The sequence below is a fragment of the Macaca fascicularis genome, chromosome 20, assembly GCF_037993035.2.
Source record: "Macaca fascicularis isolate 582-1 chromosome 20, T2T-MFA8v1.1".
Lineage (NCBI taxonomy): Eukaryota > Metazoa > Chordata > Mammalia > Primates > Cercopithecidae > Macaca > Macaca fascicularis.
Genome location: NC_088394.1, coordinates 62,881,551 through 62,903,150, shown reverse-complemented (window position 1 = coordinate 62,903,150; position 21,600 = coordinate 62,881,551). Strand labels below are relative to the sequence as shown.

General features: G+C 48.4%; 1 protein-coding gene across 5 annotated transcripts; it reads right to left on the bottom strand.

Annotated features, from left to right (window-relative positions):
- Nucleotides 1-2,999: 2,999 nt before the first annotated feature.
- On the bottom strand, nucleotides 3,000-10,806 carry PDP2 (pyruvate dehydrogenase phosphatase catalytic subunit 2). Of its 5 annotated transcripts, none has more exons than XM_065537540.2 (2): nucleotides 10,616-10,806; nucleotides 3,000-5,983 (listed from the first exon to the last, which is right to left on the bottom strand). In XM_065537540.2, the coding sequence occupies exon 2, from the start codon at nucleotides 5,926-5,928 to the stop codon at nucleotides 4,339-4,341; it is 1,590 nt and encodes a 529-aa protein (XP_065393612.1). In that variant the 5' UTR covers nucleotides 5,929-5,983; nucleotides 10,616-10,806; the 3' UTR covers nucleotides 3,000-4,338. The 5 variants fall into 5 exon arrangements, with proteins under 5 accessions (XP_065393612.1, XP_005592233.1, XP_045237441.1 ...); XM_005592176.5 differs by lacking the exon at nucleotides 10,616-10,806 and adding an exon at nucleotides 8,821-9,088; XM_045381506.3 differs by lacking the exon at nucleotides 10,616-10,806 and adding an exon at nucleotides 8,842-9,088.
- Between the last annotated feature and the right edge of the window lie 10,794 nt (nucleotides 10,807-21,600).

The following is a 21,600-nucleotide window of genomic DNA, read 5'->3' as shown; positions in this document are numbered from 1 at the left end:
TGATCGCAGCTTACTCCGGCCTAGACCTCTTGGGCTCAAGAGATCCTCTCATTTCAGCCTCCCAAGTAGCTGAGACTACAAGCATGTGCCACACCCGGCTTTTTTTTTTTTTTTTTTTTTGTAGAGGCAAGATCTATGTTGCCCAGGCTGGTCTCATACTGTGCTCAAGCGATAATTCTGTCTTGGACTCCCAAAGTGCTGGGATTACAGGTGTGGCCCACTGTGCCTAGCCACAAATTTGAATTTAGAATACTATCTTACCTATCCATTTTGACCAAGCCCCAGAATCAACAGAGATACAGTTATATATTTTTTAAAAATCTGGTGAGGCGTGGTGGCTCATGCCTCTAACGCTAGCACTTTGGGAAGCTGAGGTGGGAGGATTACTTGAGCTCAGGAGTTCGTAGCCTGGCCAACATGGCGAAACTCTGTCTCTACTAAAAATACAAAAAATTAGCGGTGTGTGGTGGTGCATGCCTGTAATCCCAGCTACTTGGTAGCAGAAGCACAAGACTCACTTCAGCCTGGGAGGCAGACGTTGCAGTGAGCTGAGACTGTGCCACTGCACTTCAGCCTGGGCAACTGAGTGAGACTGTCTCAAAAAAAGAAAGAAAGAAAATAAATCTAAATTATACCAATAGTATCAAACTTTCTTACCTAAAATCATATACAATTTTAAGCACCAAAGCATACTTTCTTCAAAAGTTACATCCAAAATATTAAATGCTCAATTTTATTTTTCAGTTCATTTTGTCTCAATACTGAAATCTCTGTATAAAAGCAATAATAAATGCTTTGAAAGACCTGACAAGTACCACTAACCTCCTCTCAAATCCCAGTGTCCTGAGGAAGTAGCCCATGTGCTTCAAGAAGTCCAAGGACAGCAGGATAGTGGTCAGGGAGACAGGAGTTTAATCAGGAGGTGCTCCCCAGAATGTTCATGGAAAGAACTGATGATTCACAATGGAAAAAAAGCAAATGATAAATAAGCCTTTCTTCTTTCTCAATATTACTAATTAGAAAGCAGGAAAATCTATTAGGCAGAGAAACACCAGATATGCCTGGAGACACAGGTAAGGAGTCTGTGTTCTCTCAGCTGTCTCACAAGTTAATGAATCAGATACATTTATGACCCATGCTAGGCTCCAAAGTAAGATTCAGGTACTCTGTATGCCAGTAAAGGCTTCAAGGGTACTCCAGGGTTTAGCCGCTATAAAGAATAAAGAACAAAGAAAATGTCAGACAACCAGCCTGGGCAACATAGCAAGATCATGTTTTTACCAAAAAAAATATTTTTTAATTATCCGGGCCTGGTGGTTCATGCTGTAGACCCAGCTACTTGGGAGGCTAAGAGGGGAGGGAACATTGGAGTCCAGGAGTTTGACAGTGAGTTATAATGATGTCACTGCACTCCAGCCTGGGCGACAAAGCAAGACCTTGTCTCAAAAAACAACAAAAAGTGAACATCAGATAGAATCCTCAATTTTAACAACAAACCCTCATGCTAGCAGAATGGAAGTGATTTACATTTTATTTTTAAGATCTAGGAGAGGCCGGGCGCGGTGGCTCAAGCCTGTAATCCCAGCACTTTGGGAGGCCGAGACGGGCGGATCACGAGGTCAGGAGATCGAGACCATCCTGGCTAACACGGTGAAACCCCGTCTCTACTAAAAAAATACAAAAAACTAGCCGGGTGAGGTGGCGGGCGCCTGTAGTCCCAGCTACTTGGGAGGCTGAGGCAGGAGAATGGCGTAAACCCGGGAGGCGGAGCTTGCAGTGAGCTGAGATCTGGCCACTGCACTCCAGCCTGGGCGACAGAGCGAGACTCCGTCTCAAAAAAAAAAAAAAAAAAAAAAAAAAAAAAAAAAAAAAAGATCTAGGAGATAGGCTGGGTGTGGTGGCTCATGCCTATAATCCCAGCACTTTGGGAGGCCGAGGTGGGCAGATTGCTTGAGTCTAGGAGTATGAGACCAGTCTGGACAACATGACAAAACCCTGTCTCTACAAAAATTTTAAAAATTAGCCAGGCATAGTGGTGCATAGTCCCAGCTCCTCGGGAGGTTGAGGCAAGAGGATTGTTTGAGCCTCAGCTGCAGAGGTTGCAGTGAGCCAAGATCATGACATTGCACTCCAGTCTGGTGACAGGGAGACCCTGTCAAGAAGGAAGGAAGGAAGGAATGAAAGAAATACAGAGACAGAGAGAGAGAGAGAGGAAGGAAGGACTAAGAGATAAGATGGATTTTTTTTTTTTTTTTTGAGACAGAGTTTCGCTCTTGTTGCCCAGGCTGGAGTGCAATGGTGTGATCTCAGCTCACCACAACCTCTACCTCCCAGGTTCAAGTGATTTTCCTGCCTCAGCCTCCCGAGTAGCTGGGATTACAGGCATGCACCACCACACCTGGCTAATTTTGTATTTTTAATAGAGATGGGGTTTCTCCATGTTGGTCAGGCTGGTATGGAATTCCTGACCTCAGGTCATCCATCCGCCTCAGCCTCCCAAAGTGCTGGTATTACAGGCGTGACCCACCACACCTGGCCAAGAAGGAATATTAATGGTTTCAGAATAAAAGGATCAAGGCTTAAATATTCAAAAGAGAATTTCTTAGATGAAAACACATGACTAAACAGTTGCACTGAAAAATGTACAGAGAAACACCACCAAATTAGAAGTATCCCAGCATTTGACTGAATGTCAGCTGGGACGTAGACAAAAAACAGGAAGCCAGACCTAGCTATTTGCTTTTCTTTTCAGTGGGTGGCATAAAGGGGTAAGTTGAGAAAAGGGATCAACAAATGTAGTTCAACTTAATTGAAGAATTCTGCCTGATGTAGTAGAAGCAAATAAAATTGTTGGTTTTGTGGGATTATATTTGTTCCCATTTAGGGACATATTTCCTGTTGTTTAAATCCCACAGCAACTCATGAGATGAAATTCATCTCCAAAAACGTATCCACATGACGAATTTCCAAGTAAATACAAAGAGTCTACAGCCCACAGAAACCATTACAAATTATTTTTTATTTTTGCCCCAACTCCTATACTAAATATGGTCTAAAGTTGAGGACTAGCAATGGTGGTTTATCCCACAGTCTTAGGGCAAGTGTCCCATCTGATAAGTCTCACTTCTCCCTCCTCCCCACCACCTCTCAGGAAAGGATTCAGAGAACCTTGGTTAGAAACTGTTGTCCTTAAGCCTTTTGTGTTTTCACCTCTCCAGATAGAGATTGAATCTTAAGTCCACCATCTGCTAAATAAACCTGTCCTGTCTAAACATCTATCACCACAACTACCATATGCAATCACATTTTCTCCTTTCCTGCAGCCATAGGCAGCAGGAACATGTGAAAAATTCTTTCAGACAGTATTTTGTAGTTGGCAGGTGCAGGGTAAATGAGGGATTCAGCATAGCAGAGGTAGAAGGATTGTGTGGAATTGACAGAAGAATATTTGAGAGGTATAATCAGAAAGCTTTAAATGCTGTGAATCAACCCCCAAAGGCTCAGCCCAGGAGGAAATTTTACTAATGCAGGAAAGGTCAGGAGTTAAGGCATAGGCTAGTTACCTACTAGCATGGCTCAAAGTTTCTGGAATGGGACTCAGTAGAGGGAACCAAAAGCTGCAACAGTAAATTCAGCTGGTCCAGAGGCATAGATCCTATCAGCTGAAAATCAAAACAAGTCATTCCAAGCATGCTTACAGTAGGCGTGTTTGCAAGCTTAAGGATTCAGTTTTAAAATAAACGAAAACAGAGCTAGAATGTAGTATTACAAAATTTCTCATAACCATAATCACACACAAAAAAGTTAGGATATTGCATAGAAAAGTGTCCTGTAGTATGCTTTGTAAACCTAGGCCTTAGTAATTTAAATAAAAGACAAACAAATAAAGTATCTCTTCATAATCTAGAAGTCCATGATTGTGAATTCAGGAGAATTATTGAATTTGCAGATTTTTGTGGCAAGACCTCACAAGATCCTGAAGTTCTTTATTCTCAGAATCATGATTAAATTTACCCTTTGAAGGCTCAAGGCTGACACAGTTTCACATCTTTATCAAACGACTTGGGTTACATGAGCCCAAACCAATTCTATAGACTTTATGCTCTGTCCTCTCTGCATATAAGACTTGATCAGACATACACGGACATGAAATCACTGCTATTTAACTGTTTTTTAAAGCTAGGCTGTTTGTTTCTTTGTTTCTTCCTCCTGTTAGTCTATTTAGCAAATTAAACCTGCCTGCGCTTTTAATAGTAAGGTTTGGATAGCTAGTTTAAGAGTAAGTGAAACGTTTTAGAAGAGCATTTATGTTAACCTTGACAATAGGATGGGAGATTCTTAACCCCCCTTGTAATATGCACCGATTGATTCTGAGTTAAAATATACCACAGTGACAGTGATATCATCCCTGTACATCCTCGCCAAGTCCTCTGGCAATGTCAGCATCGCCGCCAGCCGCTCTGCCTCCATCTCCCCATACTCATTGTTCCCGATTGCATGTCTGATCAGCCGCGTGGCTGCATTTTGGTCAGCCTCGTGGAGCCCGCTGGCTTTCCTCTGCAGCAGCAGGCTCTGCATGAGCCCCAAGTTGGCGGGTCTCTGGGCCAGGTCTGTCTTGTGCTGATCTGCCTCAGTCAGGTGCCCCATTACCAGCCTTACCACGTCCTCATTGCTCAGCATGTCCCACAGGCCATCTGAGGCCAGCACAAGGAACTTATCCTGGGGCCTCAGCCTGTGGTATGTGACCTCAGGCTCAGCAGTCAGGTAGGGTGGAGTGTAGTAGTGTGGGGGTGTGAACTGGTAAATGTTGAGGGCCTCAGTATTGAAGCCCCTCTCCAGAACGCTGCGCTGCAACTCTTTACTCCACTTCAGCTGAACATCCCCAAAGGCCCTGCAGGGGATGAGGACACCCAGCAGCCTATCCTCCATGATGATTGTCCTGTCCTCTGACTCAGGGTGCTCCCTCTTTAGCCGGGACAGCTCGGCCTGGTTCCAGGCATTGTGGTCACGGGTAAGGGGCAGACAAGACCACATGCCATTGTCCTCCTGGACACCAAGGATGGCTCGGCAGTCACCAGCATTTGCCACGTGTAAGTGAATTCCATCAACATGGGCCATGCAAGCTGTTGCCCCAGAGAAAGCAACCTGGAGTGACAGGTTCCTTGTCACTTCATCTTCCAGAGGGGCCTGGATTTCCAGCGAGATGTCAGAATCCAGTCTCTGGAAGGAGTACATTAATGCTTCTTCAATGCTTAGTCCCATTTCCATATGCAAGTCAAGCAGTTCCTGCCAATAGACACGGAGGTGGTCAAGATGCACGGATGTGACATCCTTGTAGATACTGTCCCCTGGGTGCTTGAGCCAATGCAGGATGGGCAGCAAGGGTTTCATGCTTTCCATAGCTCCCTCCATGTGCTCCAGGGTCTGGTGGGACATCAGGGACACTGCCACATAGTAGAAGAGCCTCTCACTCACTGCTTGGGCACATGCATGACCGCCATGTCCATCGAAGATGCCAAACATTAGTCCATTGGTTTGCAGGCAGGAGGCTACACCTCGCCGGTCCTCCACTGGTGAATTGGCAGCCAGCTGATTGCTCTCAAACCGCAACACTGAATTTGGAACTCTACTTTCAAGGTCAAGAATCTTGTGGGCTGATTCGCCAGCTCGAAGCACTTCGTTTATCTGCTCAGGGCTGAGTTGCAAGTGAAAATCATCTTCCTCTGTTGATGTGTGTCTGTAGGCTTTGCACAGAGTGAAGCCACCACATGGGGAACTGTTTAGGGTGGGTGGCACCCGGGAAAAGAGCCTCCATTTTAATTTATTCCTATTTGAGACATACCTGGAGTATAAGCGTCTGCCCCCTTGCAGTGTGGCAATGCTGTTCCTTGTAGAATTTAAGATCCAGTAGGACACAGTACTTGACATTCTGAAACTATATCAGCAAATGTGTTCCTTCAGCAAAACAAGGATATTTTTAAACCTAAAAATTAAAAAGTTGAAGTTTCAAATTTAATTTCTTAAACATACTGACTTCTGAAAACATTTGCTAATATCCTGAACAAAAATGACTTAGAATAAACTATTTACAATACACTAAACTCACTCTCACCAGCAGACTATAAGTGTTCATTTAAATATCTGCTTCGGGCGCCGGGCGTGGTGGCTCATGCCTGTAATCCTAGCATTTTGGGAGGCCAAGGTGTGTGGATAGCTTGAGCCCAGGAGTTCGAGACTAGCCTGGGCAACATGGTGAAACCCTGTCTCTCCAAAAAAATTAAAAAAAAAAAAAAAAAAAATTGGCAGGGATGGTGGTGTGCACCTATAGTCACAGCTACTTGGGAGGCTGAGGTAGGAGAATCATCTGAGCCTGGGAAGTTGAGGCTGCAGAAAGCAGTGATTGTGCCACTGCAGTCTAGCCTGGGCCTCTTGCTAGAGAAGGAGTGAGACCCTGTCTCGAAAAAAACAAAAACAAAAACAAACAAATAAATAAATAAATAATCTGCTTCGGGCATAGTGGCTCATACCTATAACCCCAGCCACTCCAAAGGCTGAGGCGGGAGGATCACTTGAGCCTAGGAGTTCCGAGACCAGCCTGCGCAACAGAAGGGGACCTGGTTTCTACAAAAAATTTTCTTACAAATTAGCTGGGCATGGTGGCACACACCTATAGTCCCATTCACTTGGAAGGCTGAGGTGAGAGGATTGCTTAAGCCCTGGAGGCCAAGGCTGCAATGAGCGGTGCTCCTGCCACTGCACTCCAGCCTGGGTGACAGAGCAAGACCCTGTCTCAAAAAATAAATTATATATATATATATATGTGTATTTTCCCCCTAGTCTATAAACTCCATGACTCAAGCAACTATGGCTGCCTTACTCACCAACAGCTTTCCAGTGCCTGGACCTGTACCCGGCACACACTAAGTCCTCAAATACTGGCTAAATATGACATTTTCAGAAGCCCAATAGCACACTAGCTGTGATACTATCTTGTGTAGCATCAGACACACTGCTGATGAGGTAACACTCCACTTATCTATTGGTGGAATGGGAATATTAGTCTTAGAAGGTTTTGTGAGAATTTAATAAAATATGACCCTTCTACTAAAAAAAAAAAGTAGTTATTATTTTCATCATTAGGTATATACCCCTCTAGTCATTCTGCACTTTTTTTTTTTTTTTTTGAGATGGAGCCTGGCTCTGTGCCCAGGCTAGAGTGCAATGGTAAGATCATGGCTCACTGCAGCCTTGCCCTTCTGGCATCAAGGGATACTCCTGCCTCAGCCTCCCAAGTAACTGGGACTACAGGCATGAGCCACTATGCCTAGCTAATAGACAGGGTCTCCCTGTGTTGTCCAGGCTCGTCTCAAACTCCTGGGCTCAAGCGATCTTCTGCCCTTGGCCTCCCAAAGTGCTGAGATTACAGGTGGGAGCTACCGCACCCTGTCATTCCGTACATATTTTTGTAGAGTTGTAACCACAACTTTGAATCTAGTTTTCCTGATAAGAGTATTTTTTCACACCTGATGGCTACATTTTGGCATAAAGAATTGCAACTTACTTAACTATTCTCTACCGCTGGAGATTTAGAGGTTATTTCCACTACTTGCTCTTTATTAATATAAAATACCAAACTGGACTGGGCACAGTGGCTCATGCCTATAATCTCAGCATTTTGGGAGGCCAAGGTGAGAGGATCACTTGAGGCTAGGGAGTTTAAGACAACCCTGGGTGATACAGGAAGTGCCCCATCTCTACAAAAATTTTGAGATTAGCTGGGCATGGTGGTATGTGCCTGTAGTCCCAGCTACTCACGAGGCTGAGGTGGGAGGATCGCTTGAGCCCAGGAGTTCAAGGCTGCAGTGAGCTATGATCACACCGCTGCACTCCAGCCTGGGCAACAGAGCCGGATCTGTCTCTAAAAACAACAACAACAACAAAACCCCACCAAACTGTACTGCCTTATGCAGTAACCTTTTCTCTATTTAGGTTTTATCCTAGTTATTTCCCAAACAAGGAGTCAGTAGGTCCAAGGGTGTAGACTCATTGCCAAACTGATTTCCAAAAGCTTCACATCTGCCTCCGCAAGGGGGTGACGAGTTTCCTAGTCCCTTCACTAGCCTCTGGTGGTACTTCTCCTTGGAATAAAATAAATAAAATAGAAAAAAAAAAAAAAAAAAAGAACAAAACCTTGACCCATTATAATGAGCTTTTCTGCGGTTTCATGTATGAATCCTGCCCTCAGGATCTCGAGATCATTTGTCGGGATCTCAAGAGCTCCCAGGACTGAGGACCGTCCCCTCACTCCCCCACCCCTGCCAGCCCACCCCGCAGAAGTCGGGGCGGGGACGGTCGGTCCGGGAGCAGAGGGCGCCTGACGCTCTGGCCCTGCAGTCAAGGCAGACAGCGGTGCAGGGCAATCCACCGCACCCGGGACGCAAACCATTTTGCATCCTTAAAGAAAACAGACAGGTCCCAAGTTCAAATATCTGACTACAGCCTCATCGCTAAGTGCACGGACTCCGGAGCCCACCAAAACCGATCTGCCTAGAACTCCGAGGGCCGTACCCCAGCTGGGTGCCCCCGGGCGACCCGCTTGGTGCCTCTGAGCCCCGGCTTGCCAGCCTGTAAAACAGGAGCGCGCAGTCGGGACAGAGCTCCAAGGGGTGCTCGAAGGGCCAGAGCAGCTAGTGGGGTGCCTCGGTAGGTAGCCAAGGGTCCTCGGCGAGCCCGCGGGCCCACGTGGCGCGCGCACGTGAGTGGGGTGACCGTGGTCGTAGGCCCAGCTGGTCCCCCTCTGCCGCGGGCCCGCCCCCTCACCTCAGCTCTCCGCCCAGTCACCTGAGCTGTTGCCGCAGACTGGGAGGGTCAGGCGCCGGCGAGGCCTGGAGGAGAAAGAGGTGTCCACATCCCCCGCTCGTTCCCTTCCCTACCTCGGACCCTCGCCCACTTTTCACCAGCTGGCGAGGCCACAGCCGCCTGCTCGGTCGGGTCAGTCCCGCGCCTGCGCACAGTGCCACAACTGCGGCCACCAGGTCCTCACCTCACCCAGGCAGTCCCTAGTCAGGACCCAGCTCCAGAAGGAAGCGCCCTCCCGCCAGCCCTGGTTGGCTCAATAGCGGAGGCGGGCCCTTGATGGACAGAGTTATTGCCCAATGGTTAAAGAGGGTGAGAGGCAGGCAGAAAGGCGGGACCCGGGAGGGGCCAAGACCGCCTCTTACCGCTGCCTGGGTGCTGAAAGTGTTCGAGAGCGGGGCTACGGGACCAGGCAGTCACGTGCCTGAGATCGCCAGCTACGTGGCCGATCTGCACACCCCGAACCCAGCGGCCTCCCCAATTCCTCACCGCTGTTAGAACACCCCACTGCTTCCTCTCCATTTCGGTGTCGACCACTCCAGAACCCTCTCCTAAGAGCCACACCCTGGTATCCAACAACCTGGACACCTGCCTTTGGAGGCCCCTAGGCGCCTCAAACATAACTTCCCCCAAACTCAGCTTCTGCCAAGCTTGCTTTTTCTCTTCTCTCCTAACCCAGTAATGGACCCACCATCTGCTCAGAGACCCAAGCCAAACCCCTGACTCGGGTCTTGACTCCTTTCTCTCCCTCACCCTCTCTTTTCAATTATCTAATCCTGTAAATCCGATCTTCTAAATTTCTCTCCCCTCATCCATCCAGCGACGCAGCCACCCTATTCCAAGCCTTTCACTTGGTTTTCCGGTTTTCCCTCCTCCACCTTTGACTTGGTCCTAACCCCAGAGCAGAACAGCCAGAATGACGCCCCTGCCCCTTTTTTTCGTGGTTGGAGGGTAGAGACAAGGTCTTTCAATGTTGCCCAGCCTGGTCTCAAACTGCCGGGCTCAAGCGATCCTCCCACCTCAGCCTCCCCAAAGTGCTGGGATTACAGACGTGAGCCATCACGCCTGGCAGAATGACACTTCTAAAACTCAAATTCCAAGGCCGAGCGCAGCGGCTTCCGCCTGTAATCCCAGCACTTTCGGAGGCCAAGTTGGGCGGATCACCTGAAGTCAAGAGTTTGAGACCAGCCTGGCCAACATGACAAAACCCTGTCTCTACTAAAAACACAAAAATTAGCTGGGAGTGGTGGCGCATGCTTGTAGTCCCAGCTGCTCAGGACGCTGAGGCACGAGAATCATTTGAACCAGGGAGGTGGAAGTTACACTGAGGGGAGATCATGCCACTGCACTCCAGCCTGGGAGACAGAGTGAGAGTCCGTCTCAAAAAAAAAAAAAAAACCAAAAAACCCCTCAAATTCCTGCCCTAACGTCTTTAGTGGTTTCCCACAAACCATTAAGCTTTGAACTGACCATTATATTGGCCTACTACTGACAATTAACCCAGTATGGCTGGTGGCTGGTAGGTTGAGAGAGACAGAGAACCCTGACACCAGATAATCCCTCCATCCCTTCTGGTCCTAACATTGTGGAATTCTCGTGATCACCTGCTTCCTTATAAATTATTTTAACAGAACTCTTGTAACTATGATAAGTCAGATGGAGTCCTTCCCTGGAGACAGAGAAAAATGGAAGACAACTAGAAAAAGCCACTTGGAGCCCTGAGAACGTGGTCTTCCAGAAGGAGGACACACTGGCTTACCTGGGGAGCCTGGCCAGCCTTCTGGACCCAAGGACGTGATTGCAATAAAACGGCTCCTGTCAGACTTGCCCTTGTATATTTATAGTTCCACTCACCCTTAGCCCTTTCCAGAAGTTCAAAGTCAGGATTTGCAATATCTGTCTTCCTGCATAATAAGAGGACTGTTTCAGACTCAAACTAAAAGTAAGTCTAAGGGTTTCTAATAAATGAGTGCAAGAGAATGCGAAAGCACACTTCCGCCCTCCCCCACTCCCCGCAGATAGGTCATATAGGGTCACAATGGGTTACCCTTCCTGACAGAGGCAGCAGTGTTTAATTATTCAATCTGCAGGCGTTATGGGTGCCCACAAGGTGTCAGGCCCTGGACTGACTGCTGAGACACGCAGATGGCTGCCCCCACCACTTTCCTGAGAAAAATTACATCATTCCACCAAGTCTGAAACCACTGAGTTTTTCTAAGTTACCACACACACCCACTTCCAAAGTAAAAATGCACCCTGGAGGATTTTATGTGCACTGAAACTTTCATTTCAAGGCTATAACCAGTTCAGTCACCCTATATAGGATGGCCAGCCCAAGTCCCTCACTGGATCTCTCAAGCTTCCTTGTCCCAAGGTCTTATAAGCAAATACGAAGGAAAAGGATTACTTATCTCTCCTTCAAGAAAGGGAAAGCATAGCTTAATTGGCAGGGTTTTTTTTTTTGTTTTTGTTTTGTTTTTGTTTTGAGACGGAGTCACACTCTGTTACCCAGGCTGGAGTGCAATGGTGTGGTCTTAGCTCACTGCAACCTCTGCCTCCCTGGTTCAAGTAATTCTCCCAGCTCAGCCTCCCAAGTAGCTGGGACTACAGGCATGTGCCTCCATACCTGGCTAATATTTGTATTTTTAGTAGAGAGGGGGTTTCACTACATTGGCCAGGCTGGTCTCGAACTCCTGACCTCATGATCCACCCGCCTTGGCCTCCCAAAGTGCTGGGATTACAGGCATGAGCCACCATGCCCAGCCGTTCATTTGGCATTTTTAGAGAAAAGATGTAAAAATATTCAGCCTCACTCAAAACCAAAGAAATGGCCAGGCATGGTGGCTCATGCCTGTAATCCCAACAATTTGGGAGGCCGAGGCAGGTAGATCACTTGAGCTCAGGAGTTCGAGACCATCCTGGGCAACATGATGAAACCCCCCTCTCTACAAAAAATACAAAAATTAAGCTGGGCACGGTGGCTCACGCCTGTAATCCCAGCACTTTGGGAGGTCAAGGTGGGCAGATCACTTGAGGTTGGGAGTTCGAGACCAGCCTGGCCAACAGAGTGAAACCCCTTCTCTACTAAAAATACAAAAAATTACCCAAGCATGGTAGTTCATGCCTGTAATTCCAGCTACATGAGGCTGAGGCAGGATAATTGCTTGAACCTGGTAAGCAGAGGTTGCACTCCGGCTTGGATGACAGAGTAAGACTCCGTCTCAAAAAAAAAAAAAAAATTAGCTGGGCGTGGTGGTACGCATCTATAGTCCCAGCTACTTAGGAGACTGAGGTGGGAGTATGGGAGGATGGCTTGAGCCTGGGAGGCAGAGGTTGCAGTGAGCCGAGATTGTGCCACTACACTCCAGCTTGGGCAAGAGAGCCAGACCCTGTCTCAAAATAATAATAATAATAATAAAGAAAAAAAGAAAAAGAAATGGTAATTAAATGAACCATTGTGGGGAAAAGAGAGAGAGATCAGGCCGGGCGCGGTGGCTCAAGCCTGTAATCCCAGCACTCTGGGAGGCCGAGGCGGGCGGATCACAAGGTCAGGAGATCGAGACCACAGTGAAACCCCGTCTCTACTAAAAATACAAAAAATTAGCCGGGCGCGGTGGCGGGCGCCTGTAGTCCCAGCTACTCAGGAGGCTGAGGCAGGAGAATGGCGGGAACCCGGGAGGCGGAGCTTGCAGTGAGCCGAGATCGCGCCACTGCACTCCAGCCTGGGCAACAGCGTGAGACTCCGTCTCAAAAAAAAAAAAAAAAAAAAGAAAGAGAGATCAGACTGTTACTGTGTCTATATAGAAAGAAGTAGACATAAGCGACTTCATTTTGTTCTGTATTTGAAATGCTGTTAATCTGTGACCCTACCCCCAACCTTGTCCTTGCAAGAGACATGTGCTGTGGTGACTCAAGGTTTAACGGATTTTGGGCTGTGCAGGGTGTGCTTTGTTAAACAAGTGCCTGAAGGCAGTATGCTTGTGAAAAGTCATCACCGTTCTCTTAATCTCAAGTACCCAGGGACACATACACTGCCAAAGTTCGCAGGGACCTCTGCCTAGGAAAGCTAGGTATTGTCCAAGGTTTCTCCCCACGTGATAGTCTGAAATATGGCCTTGTGGGAAGGGAAAGACCTGATTGTTCCCCAGCCTGACACCCGTGAAGGGTCTGTGCTGAGCAGGACTAGTATAAGCAGAAAGAAGGCCTCTTGGCAGTTGAGATAGAGAAAAGCATCTGTCTCCTACCCGTCCCTGGGCAATGGAACATCTGTTTACTGAGAAAGGAGAAAACCGCCTTAGGACTGAAGGTGGGACATGCTAGCGGCAATGCCACTCTTTATGCGCTGAAAAGGTTTATCGAGATGTTTGCATGTGCATATCAAGACACAACACTTTTCCTTTAACTTATTCATGTCACAGAGATCTTTATTCATATGTTTTACTGCTGACCTTCTCCCTATGATGATCGTATTATCCTGCCACTTCCCTTTTTCTAAGATGGTAAAGATAATGATCAGTAAATACTGAGGGAACTCAGAGACTGGTGCCGGCGCCGGTCCTCTGTATGCTGAGCGCCAGTCCCCTGGGCCCACTTTTCCTTTCTCTATACTTTGTCTCTGTGTCTCATTTCTTTTTTTTGAGATGGAGTTTCACTCTGTCACCCAGGCTGGAGTGCAGTGGCGCAATCTCCACTCACTGCAAGCTCCGCCTCCCAGGTTCAAGCCATTCTCCTGCCTCAGCCTCCCGTATAGCTGGGACTACAGGCGCCCGCCACCGCGCTCGGCTAATTTTTGTATTTTTTTAGTAGAGACGGGGTTTCACCATATTAGCCAGGATGGTCTCGATCTCCTGACCTCATGATCCGCCCGTCTCGGCCTCCCAAAGTGCTGGGATTACAGGCGTTCATTTCTTTTCTCAAGTCTCTCCTTCCACCTAACGAGAAACGCCCACAGGTGTGGAGGGGCAGGCCACCCCTTCAACCATTGATTTTTGTCAGTCAACCTGGTAAATATTAAAACATGGTTTAAATACATAATGTTGGCAAGAGAGCATTGCCATCTTAGCAGGGAGTGTGATATGGTTTGGCTCTTTGTCCCCACCCAAAACTCATCTCAAATTGTAATTCTCATGTGTCAAGGGAGGGATATGATGGGAGGTGATTGGATCATGGGAGCGGTTCCCCCTTGCTGTTTTCATAATAGTGAGTGAGTTCTCACGAGATGTTATTTATTTATTTATTTATTTTTTGAGACAGAGTCTCGCTCTTGTCGCCCAGGTTGGAGTACACTGGCGAGATCTCAGCTCACTGCAACTTCCGCCTTCCAAGTTCAAGCGATTCTCCTGCCTCAGCCTCCCAAGTAGCTGGGATTACAGGTGCCCACCACCACCCCCAGCTAATTTTTTGTATTTTTAGTAGAGATGGGGTTTCGCCGTGTTAGCCAGGATGGTCTCGATCTCCTGACCTCGTGGAGATCTGATTGTTTATAAGTGACAGTTTCCCCTGTGCTCTTGCTTGCCCGTCACCATTTAAAAAGTGTCTTACTTCCCCATTTGTCTTCTGCCATAATTGTAAGTTTCCTATGGCCTCCCCAGCCATGCGGAACTGTGAGTCAATTAAACCTCTTTCCTTTATAATTTATGCAGTCTCAGGTATTCTTTATAGCAGCGTGAAAATGGACTAATACAGAGCGTACATGGAGGCTACTCAATGGGCTTACCTTATATCTTTGATCCACTAATTCTACTTCTTTCAATTTATCCTAAAGAGACAAAGGTGAACATTACAAATTTTCTACAGTAAATATACATTACTCCATCTAGCATAACTAGATGTGGGGGAAAAAAAAGCAAAACTATTTTTATTTTATTATTTATTTATTGAGAGAGAATCTTGCTCTGCTGCCCAGGCTGGAGTACAGTGGTGCAATCTTGGCTCACTGCAACCTCCGCCTCCCGGGTTCAAGCAATTCTCCTGCCTCAGCCTCCTGAGTAGCTGGGACTACAGACACACGCTGCCACGCCCGGCTATTTTTTTTTTTTTTTTTTTTTTTAAGTAAAGACAGGGTTTCACCATGTTGCCCAGGCTGGTCTCGAATTCCTGAGCTCAGACAATCCACCTGTCTTGGCCTCCCAAAGTGCTAGGATTACAGGCGTGAGCCACCGCGCCTGGGCGCGAAACTATTTTTAAAACAGCCAGGTGCATGAGAATCGCTTGAATACAGGAGGCAGAGGTTGCAGTGAGCTGAGATCACTCCAGCCTGGATGACAGAGCAAGACTCTGTGTCAAAAACAAAACAAAACAAAAACAAAACCACCCAGGTGAGTCACAGGGGTAGCGAAATGGACCTCTTGGATGATTCTTGCAAAGTCCCCTGATTCCTCATCTATGCAGACAAGACTTTTTTTTTTTTTTTTTTTTTTTGAGACAGGGTCTTGCTCTGTCACCCATACTGGAGTGCAGTGGCGCAATCACAGCTCACTGCAGCTTCAACCTCCCAGGCTCAAGCGATCCGCCCACCTCAAGACCCACAAGTAACTGGGACTACAGGCAAACACCACCACACCTGGCTAATTTTTTTTTTTTTTTTGGTAGAGAGACTCCCACTGTGGTGCCCAGGTGATCTTGAACTCCTGAGCTCAACTGATTGCTCACCTTGGCCTCCCAAAGTGCTGAGCTTACAGGCATAAGCCACTGTGCCTGGCTACAGAAAAGAGTTCTATGGAATGTTAGGAAAGCTGGATTTGAGGATGATCTTGTGTCAGGAAGACCGGAGATGGTGGCAGCCAGTTTCTCTCTCACTGTTAAAGCTGTAGCATCTGGCCACGCACAGTGGCTCATGCCTATAATCTTAGCACTTTGGGAGGCTGAGGTGGGCGGATCACTTGAGACCAGGAGTTTGAGACCAGCCTCACCAACATGGTGAAACCCAGTCTCTACAAAAACACAAAAATTAGCCAAGTGAGTGTGGTGGTACATGCCTATAGTCCCAGCTACTTAGGAGGCTGAAGCACAAGAACTGATTGAACCCGGGAGGTGGAGGCTGCAGAGAGCAGAGATCATGCCACTGCATTCCAGCCTGGGCAACAAAGCAAAAATCTGTCTTAAAAAAAAAAAAAAAAAGCTGTAGCATCCACGCTGATATCTAGGATAATTTGCAAAAATCTCAAGCGTCTTTGTTCTTTGCCAGCTGGCAGAAAAGCTTGTCCTTGCAGCAGTTCTGTGGCATTCTTACTCCCCAGAGCATCTGAATAAAGCCAGAAGAGCCTTCCTGTGGATCTGAGTATATTTTTGCCCTGAGAAAATTCTCCCAGAGACCTGTGTCATCCCAAATCAAGTGATTTAACCTCACCATCTTTTTTTTTTTTTTTTTTTTGAGACAGAATCTTGCTCTGTCGCCCAGGCTGGAGTGCAGTGGCGTGATCTCTACTCACTGCAAGCTCCGCTTCCCAGGTTCATGCCATTCTCCTGCCTCAGCCTCCTGAGTAGCTGGGACTACAGGGGCCCACCACTGCGCCCGGCTAATTTTTTGCACTTTTAGTAGAGACGGGGTTTCACCGTGTTAGCCAGGATGGTCTTGATCTCCTGACCTCGTGATCAACCCACCTCAGCCTCCCAAAGTGCTGGGATTACAGGCCTGAGCCACCGCGGCCGGCCACCTCACCATCTTTTAGCTTACCAGGTGAATTTTCTTGGCACTGTCCCCTCCCAAATTAACCACACATGTGGGCCCACACAAACACACCCCCAGGGCCCCCTTTTCTTCAGAGGGAATGGCTACCCCTCCCTGTGGGGCAGCTAGCTCAGGGATGGTTTAGCAAGTCTTGAGGCTGTGCCAGTGAAAAATGCTTGAGAATTTTTGAAAAATGCAAGTCCTTCTTCAGTCCTTTATTCAAATCTCCTCTGAAGTAACAATACCAACAAGTTTACCAGGTTGTCCGCAGACATAAAAATTGTTGTTTTAAGGGCTTCAAGCTAAAGCCAATGCTAAGGCTTGCTCTTCTATAGAGGAGGATGGGCAGACTCTCTGGGGGAAATATGACCTGTGTTTTTCAGCTTCTTTTCCAAACAGGGGCAATTCCTTTCACTCACCAGAAAGAGCAGCTGCACACAAGACTGCAGTGATCTGTGCCCTAGGGGCAAAACAACCACTCTCTTTGCCACCACCAACTCACACTCATCCCCAATTAGGCCTTATTCAGGAGTAGGCTCATAATTTTCTATCACCTTGGTCAGGGGTGGTGGCTCATGCCTGTAGTCCCAGTGCTTTGGGAGGCCAAGGCAGGTGGATACCTTGAGGCCAAGAGTTTGAGACCAGCCCGGGCAACAGAGACAGGCCAACAGAAGAAGGAGAAGGAGAGGAAGGAGGAGGAGAGAAAAGAAAAATGAGGAGGAGGAGGAGGAGGAGAAGAAGCAGGGAGGAGGGAGGAGGGAGGGGGAGGAGGGGGAGGAGGGGGAGGGGGAGGAGGGGGAGGGGGAGGGGGAGGGGGAGGAGGGGGAGGGGGAGGAGGGGGAGAGGGAGGGGGAGGAGGGGGAGAGGGAGGGGGAGGAGGGGGAGGAGGGGGAGGAGGAGGGGGAGGAGGAGGGGGAGGAGGAGGGGGAGGAGGAGGGGGAGGAGGAGGGGGGAGGGGGAGGGGGGGAGAGGGAGGAAGAGAGGGAGGAGGAGAAGGGGGGGAGGGGAGGGGAGGGGAAGGGAAGGGGGAGGAAGGAGAGAGAAGAATTTTCCATCACCCTGTGGGTCTCAGGGCTGAGGCCCAGCTCTGCCACCTACTTGCTGTGTGACCCTGGGGGCCAGTCACTTCCTCTCTCTTAGCCTCAGTAAAACTACATGGAAGGGCATTTTGTGTGGGCTTTGTGGTTGTCGTTTGCACTCCAATGTGCAAATGACTCACATCCTTTCAAGAAAGGTAGTTTGGAGAGTAGAACGGCCTAAAAGTCTGGTGTGCGTGGACTGAGAAGAGGAAACTGGGAGAGGAGACTCAGGCGCTCAAGCAGCACGCATTTGCGGCCGAGGCTTCAGGGGACACGACCAGCAGGGGGCGCGGCCCGGCGAGCTTGCGCCCAGGAGGCGCCCGCTGTGGGAGACTGCAGAGTCTGCTGCGTCAGCAGGCGATGGCCTTGAAGCACCGGCCTGAGCTACCCCGGGAGACGGTGGATCTCCAGGAAACCGCGAGTGCCTAGAAGCCCCTCCCCAGCTTTTCCGGGAAAGCCCTGGTCGGAGCGAGCCGGTGAGCAACTCTATGCAAAAAGTATGCCAGGCCCGGGGTCTGCGCACAAGGGTGGTGTGCAGGGTGTCAGCACCCCAGGTGGGGGCTGCAGGGATCCCACCTCGGCCTGAGCAGGCGCGCGGTTGGAATTGGCCAGGACAGAACATCAAGTGGAAAAACACGTTTACAACAAAGAAGAGAAGGCGTTTTGATAATAACAACAATAATTTATTTCTGTATTTCTTCTCTTTCCCCTTCTCCTCCCCGTGTGCACGCCTGTTTATATGCAGAGAATAGTAGGACACACAAGCCAGCAGTTACCAATGCTTATCTCTGGGTCATAAAACTATGGGTCTATTTCTTTATTTCTTTATTTATTTTTGAGACTGTCTCCGGTCAGGCTGCAGTGCAGTGGCACAATTATAGCTCACTGCATTTGAACTCCTGGGCTCAACAGATCCTCCTGCCTCAGCTTCCTAAGTAGCTGGGACTACAGGTGTGCACTACCACAGCCCAGCTGGAACTCTCACATTCTTTATTTTTCCATTTATTTCATTATTTACTTTTCTTATATCTTTTAAATTATTATTATTTTTTTTACTAATTTATTTAATAGAGACATGGTCTTGCTATGTTGCCAGGGCTGGTTTTAAACTCCTAGGCTCAAGCAATCCTCTCCAGTCATCCAAAGTGCTGGGATTACCACTCCAGCCCTACTCATTTATCCTTTTTTTTTTTTAATAGAGACAGAGTCTCACTCTGTTACCCAGGGTTGGTCTCAAACTCCTGGACTCAAGCAATCCTCCCACCTCAGCCTCTGAAAGTGCTAGGATCACAAGCATGAGCCACCGCGCCCGGCCTACTTTTCTTATTTTTAAACATGAAACATATATTTAGTAATCAGGAACAATTCATTAAAGTCTGGCTTACACACTTACACATAGGAGTGGGAGGGAAGAAGACACAGCACACCCACTTTCTGGGGCACGAAGGCAACAGGGAGGAGGCCAGGGCGCAGCTGCACCTGCCCTGTGGGTGAGGACTGGAGGCACCAACCTTGTAGATGGCAAGTCCAGGAAGGCTTTCAAGAGAGATCTGAAGGAAGTTAGGGGATGAATCCTCATAGAATTTGAGAGACAGCATTCCATGGAGAGAAAGCAGCAGGGGCAAAGGTCCTGGCCTTGTGGGCCAAAGGAAGGGCTTGGATTTTATGGCCAGGGCTGCCTGCCCCATCTCCAACCCTTGGGCCAGGGCTGGAAAGGACTTGAGAGGGCATCTCCCTCCTGCTTTCCTAAAGCGTGCTCCCTGGAACATGATCCCACAAAATGATCTGAGAGAAAAGAGTCATAGCCCCCTACCCACCCTTGGAAGAGATTCAGAATGCCCAGTGTATATAGTCAAGACTGTAAAATTCTGCAGTAAGAGGAATCCATCCAGTTTTATTGCAGCAATGCCAAATGCTTCCCCATGAACCTCCTCTTTGCTGTAGAAACTAGTCACATCTGACTGGACTCATGTACTTTGTGAGACACCCTTCTATCCTTTTTTTTTTTTTTTTTTTTTTTTTTGAGACGGAGTCTCGCTCTGTCGCCCAGGCTGGAGTGCAGTGGCGCGATCTCGGCTCACTGCAAGCTCCGCCTCCCGGGTTCACGCCATTCTCCTGCCTCAGCCTCCCGAGTAGCTGGGACTACAGGCGCCCACAACCGCGCCCGGCTAATTTTTTGTATTTTTAGTAGAGACGGGGTTTCACCGTGGTCTCGATCTCCTGACCTTGTGATCCGCCCGCCTCGGCCTCCCAAAGTGCTGGGATTACAGGCGTGAGCCACCGCGCCCGGCTATCCTTTTTTTTTAAGACAGAGTCTTGCTCTGTTGCCCAGGCTGGAGTACAGTGACATGATTACAACTCACTGCAGCTTTGACCTCCTGGGCTCAGGCAATCCTCCTGCCTCAGCCTCCTGAGTAGCTGGGACTACAGGCATGTGCCACCATGCCCAGCTAATTTTTATTTTTTGTAGAGATGGGACTCACTATGTTGCCCAGGCTGGTCTCAACCTCCTGAGTACAAGCAATCCTCCTGCTTTGGCCTTCCAAAGTGCTGGGATTGCAGATGTGAGCCACCTTGCCCAGCCCATCTATTCTTTAAGATGTAAAATAAAGTACAGAGACCTAAACTGACTTCTGCAAGTTCTCTAGAATCCTACTTTAAGCTCCTGGCTGAGATGGGCCTGGACCCCATTCTCTGGACTCCCATCAAGCCACCTTTCTGGAAGCTTCCCACATTTAGTAGTTGAAGGAGCCAGGTTGGACATCTCCAAAGTCAGAGAGAGAGCTCCTGCATGCTCCTCCAGGGAAGACAGTTAGCGTCTCCAGCCCCATGCTGTGGTTTTTATTTATCTTTAGATAATGACTATAACTTAATTTTAATTTTTTATTTTACCCTTTTTTTTTTTTTTTTTTTTTGAGATGGAGTCTTGCTCTGTCACCCAGGCTTGAGTGCAGTGGTGAGATCTTGGCCCACTGCAACCTCCATCTCCCGGGCTCAGATGATTCTCCTGCCTTAGCCTCCCAAGTAGCTGGGATTACAGGCATGCACCACCACACCCAGCTAATTTTTGTATTTTTCGTAGAGACGGGGTTTCACCATGTTGGCCAGGATGGTCTTGAACTCCTGACTTCAGGTGATCTGCCCGCCTCAGCCTCCCAAAGTGTGGGATTACAGGCGTGAGCCACCATGCCTGGCCTATGCTTCTTTTTCTTTTTTCTTTCTTTTTTTTTGAGACAGACTCTCACTCTGTCGCCCAGGCTGGAATGCAGTGGTGCGATCTCGGCTCACTGCAACCTCTGCCTCCCGAGTTCAAGTGATTTTCCTGCTCAGCCTCCCAAGTGGCTGGGATTACAAGCAGCCACCATCATGCCTGTGTAGTTTTTGTATTTTTGTAGAGATGGGGTTTCACCATGTTGGCCAGGCTAGTCTTGAACTCCTGACCTCAGGTGACCTGCCAGCCTTGGCCTCCCAAAATGCTGGGATTACAGGCATGAGGCACTGCACCCAGCCTCTTTTTCCTTTGCAAAATTATTGGTAAAGAAAGACTATAATGTAGCAGGATAAGCCGCAGACAAAACTCCTCAGACATCAGATTTTTTTTTTTTTTTTGAGACGGAGTCTCGCTCTGTCGCCCAGGCTGGAGTGCAGTGGTGCGATCTCCGCTCACTGCAAGCTCCACCTCCCGGGTTCACGCCATTCTCCTGCCTCAGCCACCCGAGTAGCTGGGACTACAGGTGCCCGCCACTGCGCCCAGCTAATTTGTTTGTATTTTTAGTAGAGACGGGGTTTCACCGTGTTAGCCCGGATGGTCTCGATCTCCTGACCTCGTGATCCGCCTGCCTCGGCCTCCCAAAGTGCTAGGATTACAGGCGTGAGCCGCTGCGCCCGGCCGACACCAGATTAAAGAAGGAAGAGGTTTTTTATTCGGCCGGGAGCGTCAGCAGACTCGTGTCTTAAGAGCCGAGCTCCCTGAAAAAGAAATACTTGGCCTTTTTA

Excerpts from the sequence above, each read along its gene's own strand:
- PDP2 (XM_065537540.2), bottom strand. The coding sequence starts at position 5,928 with ATGTCAAGTACTGTGTCCTACTGGATCTTAAATTCTACAAGGAACAGC.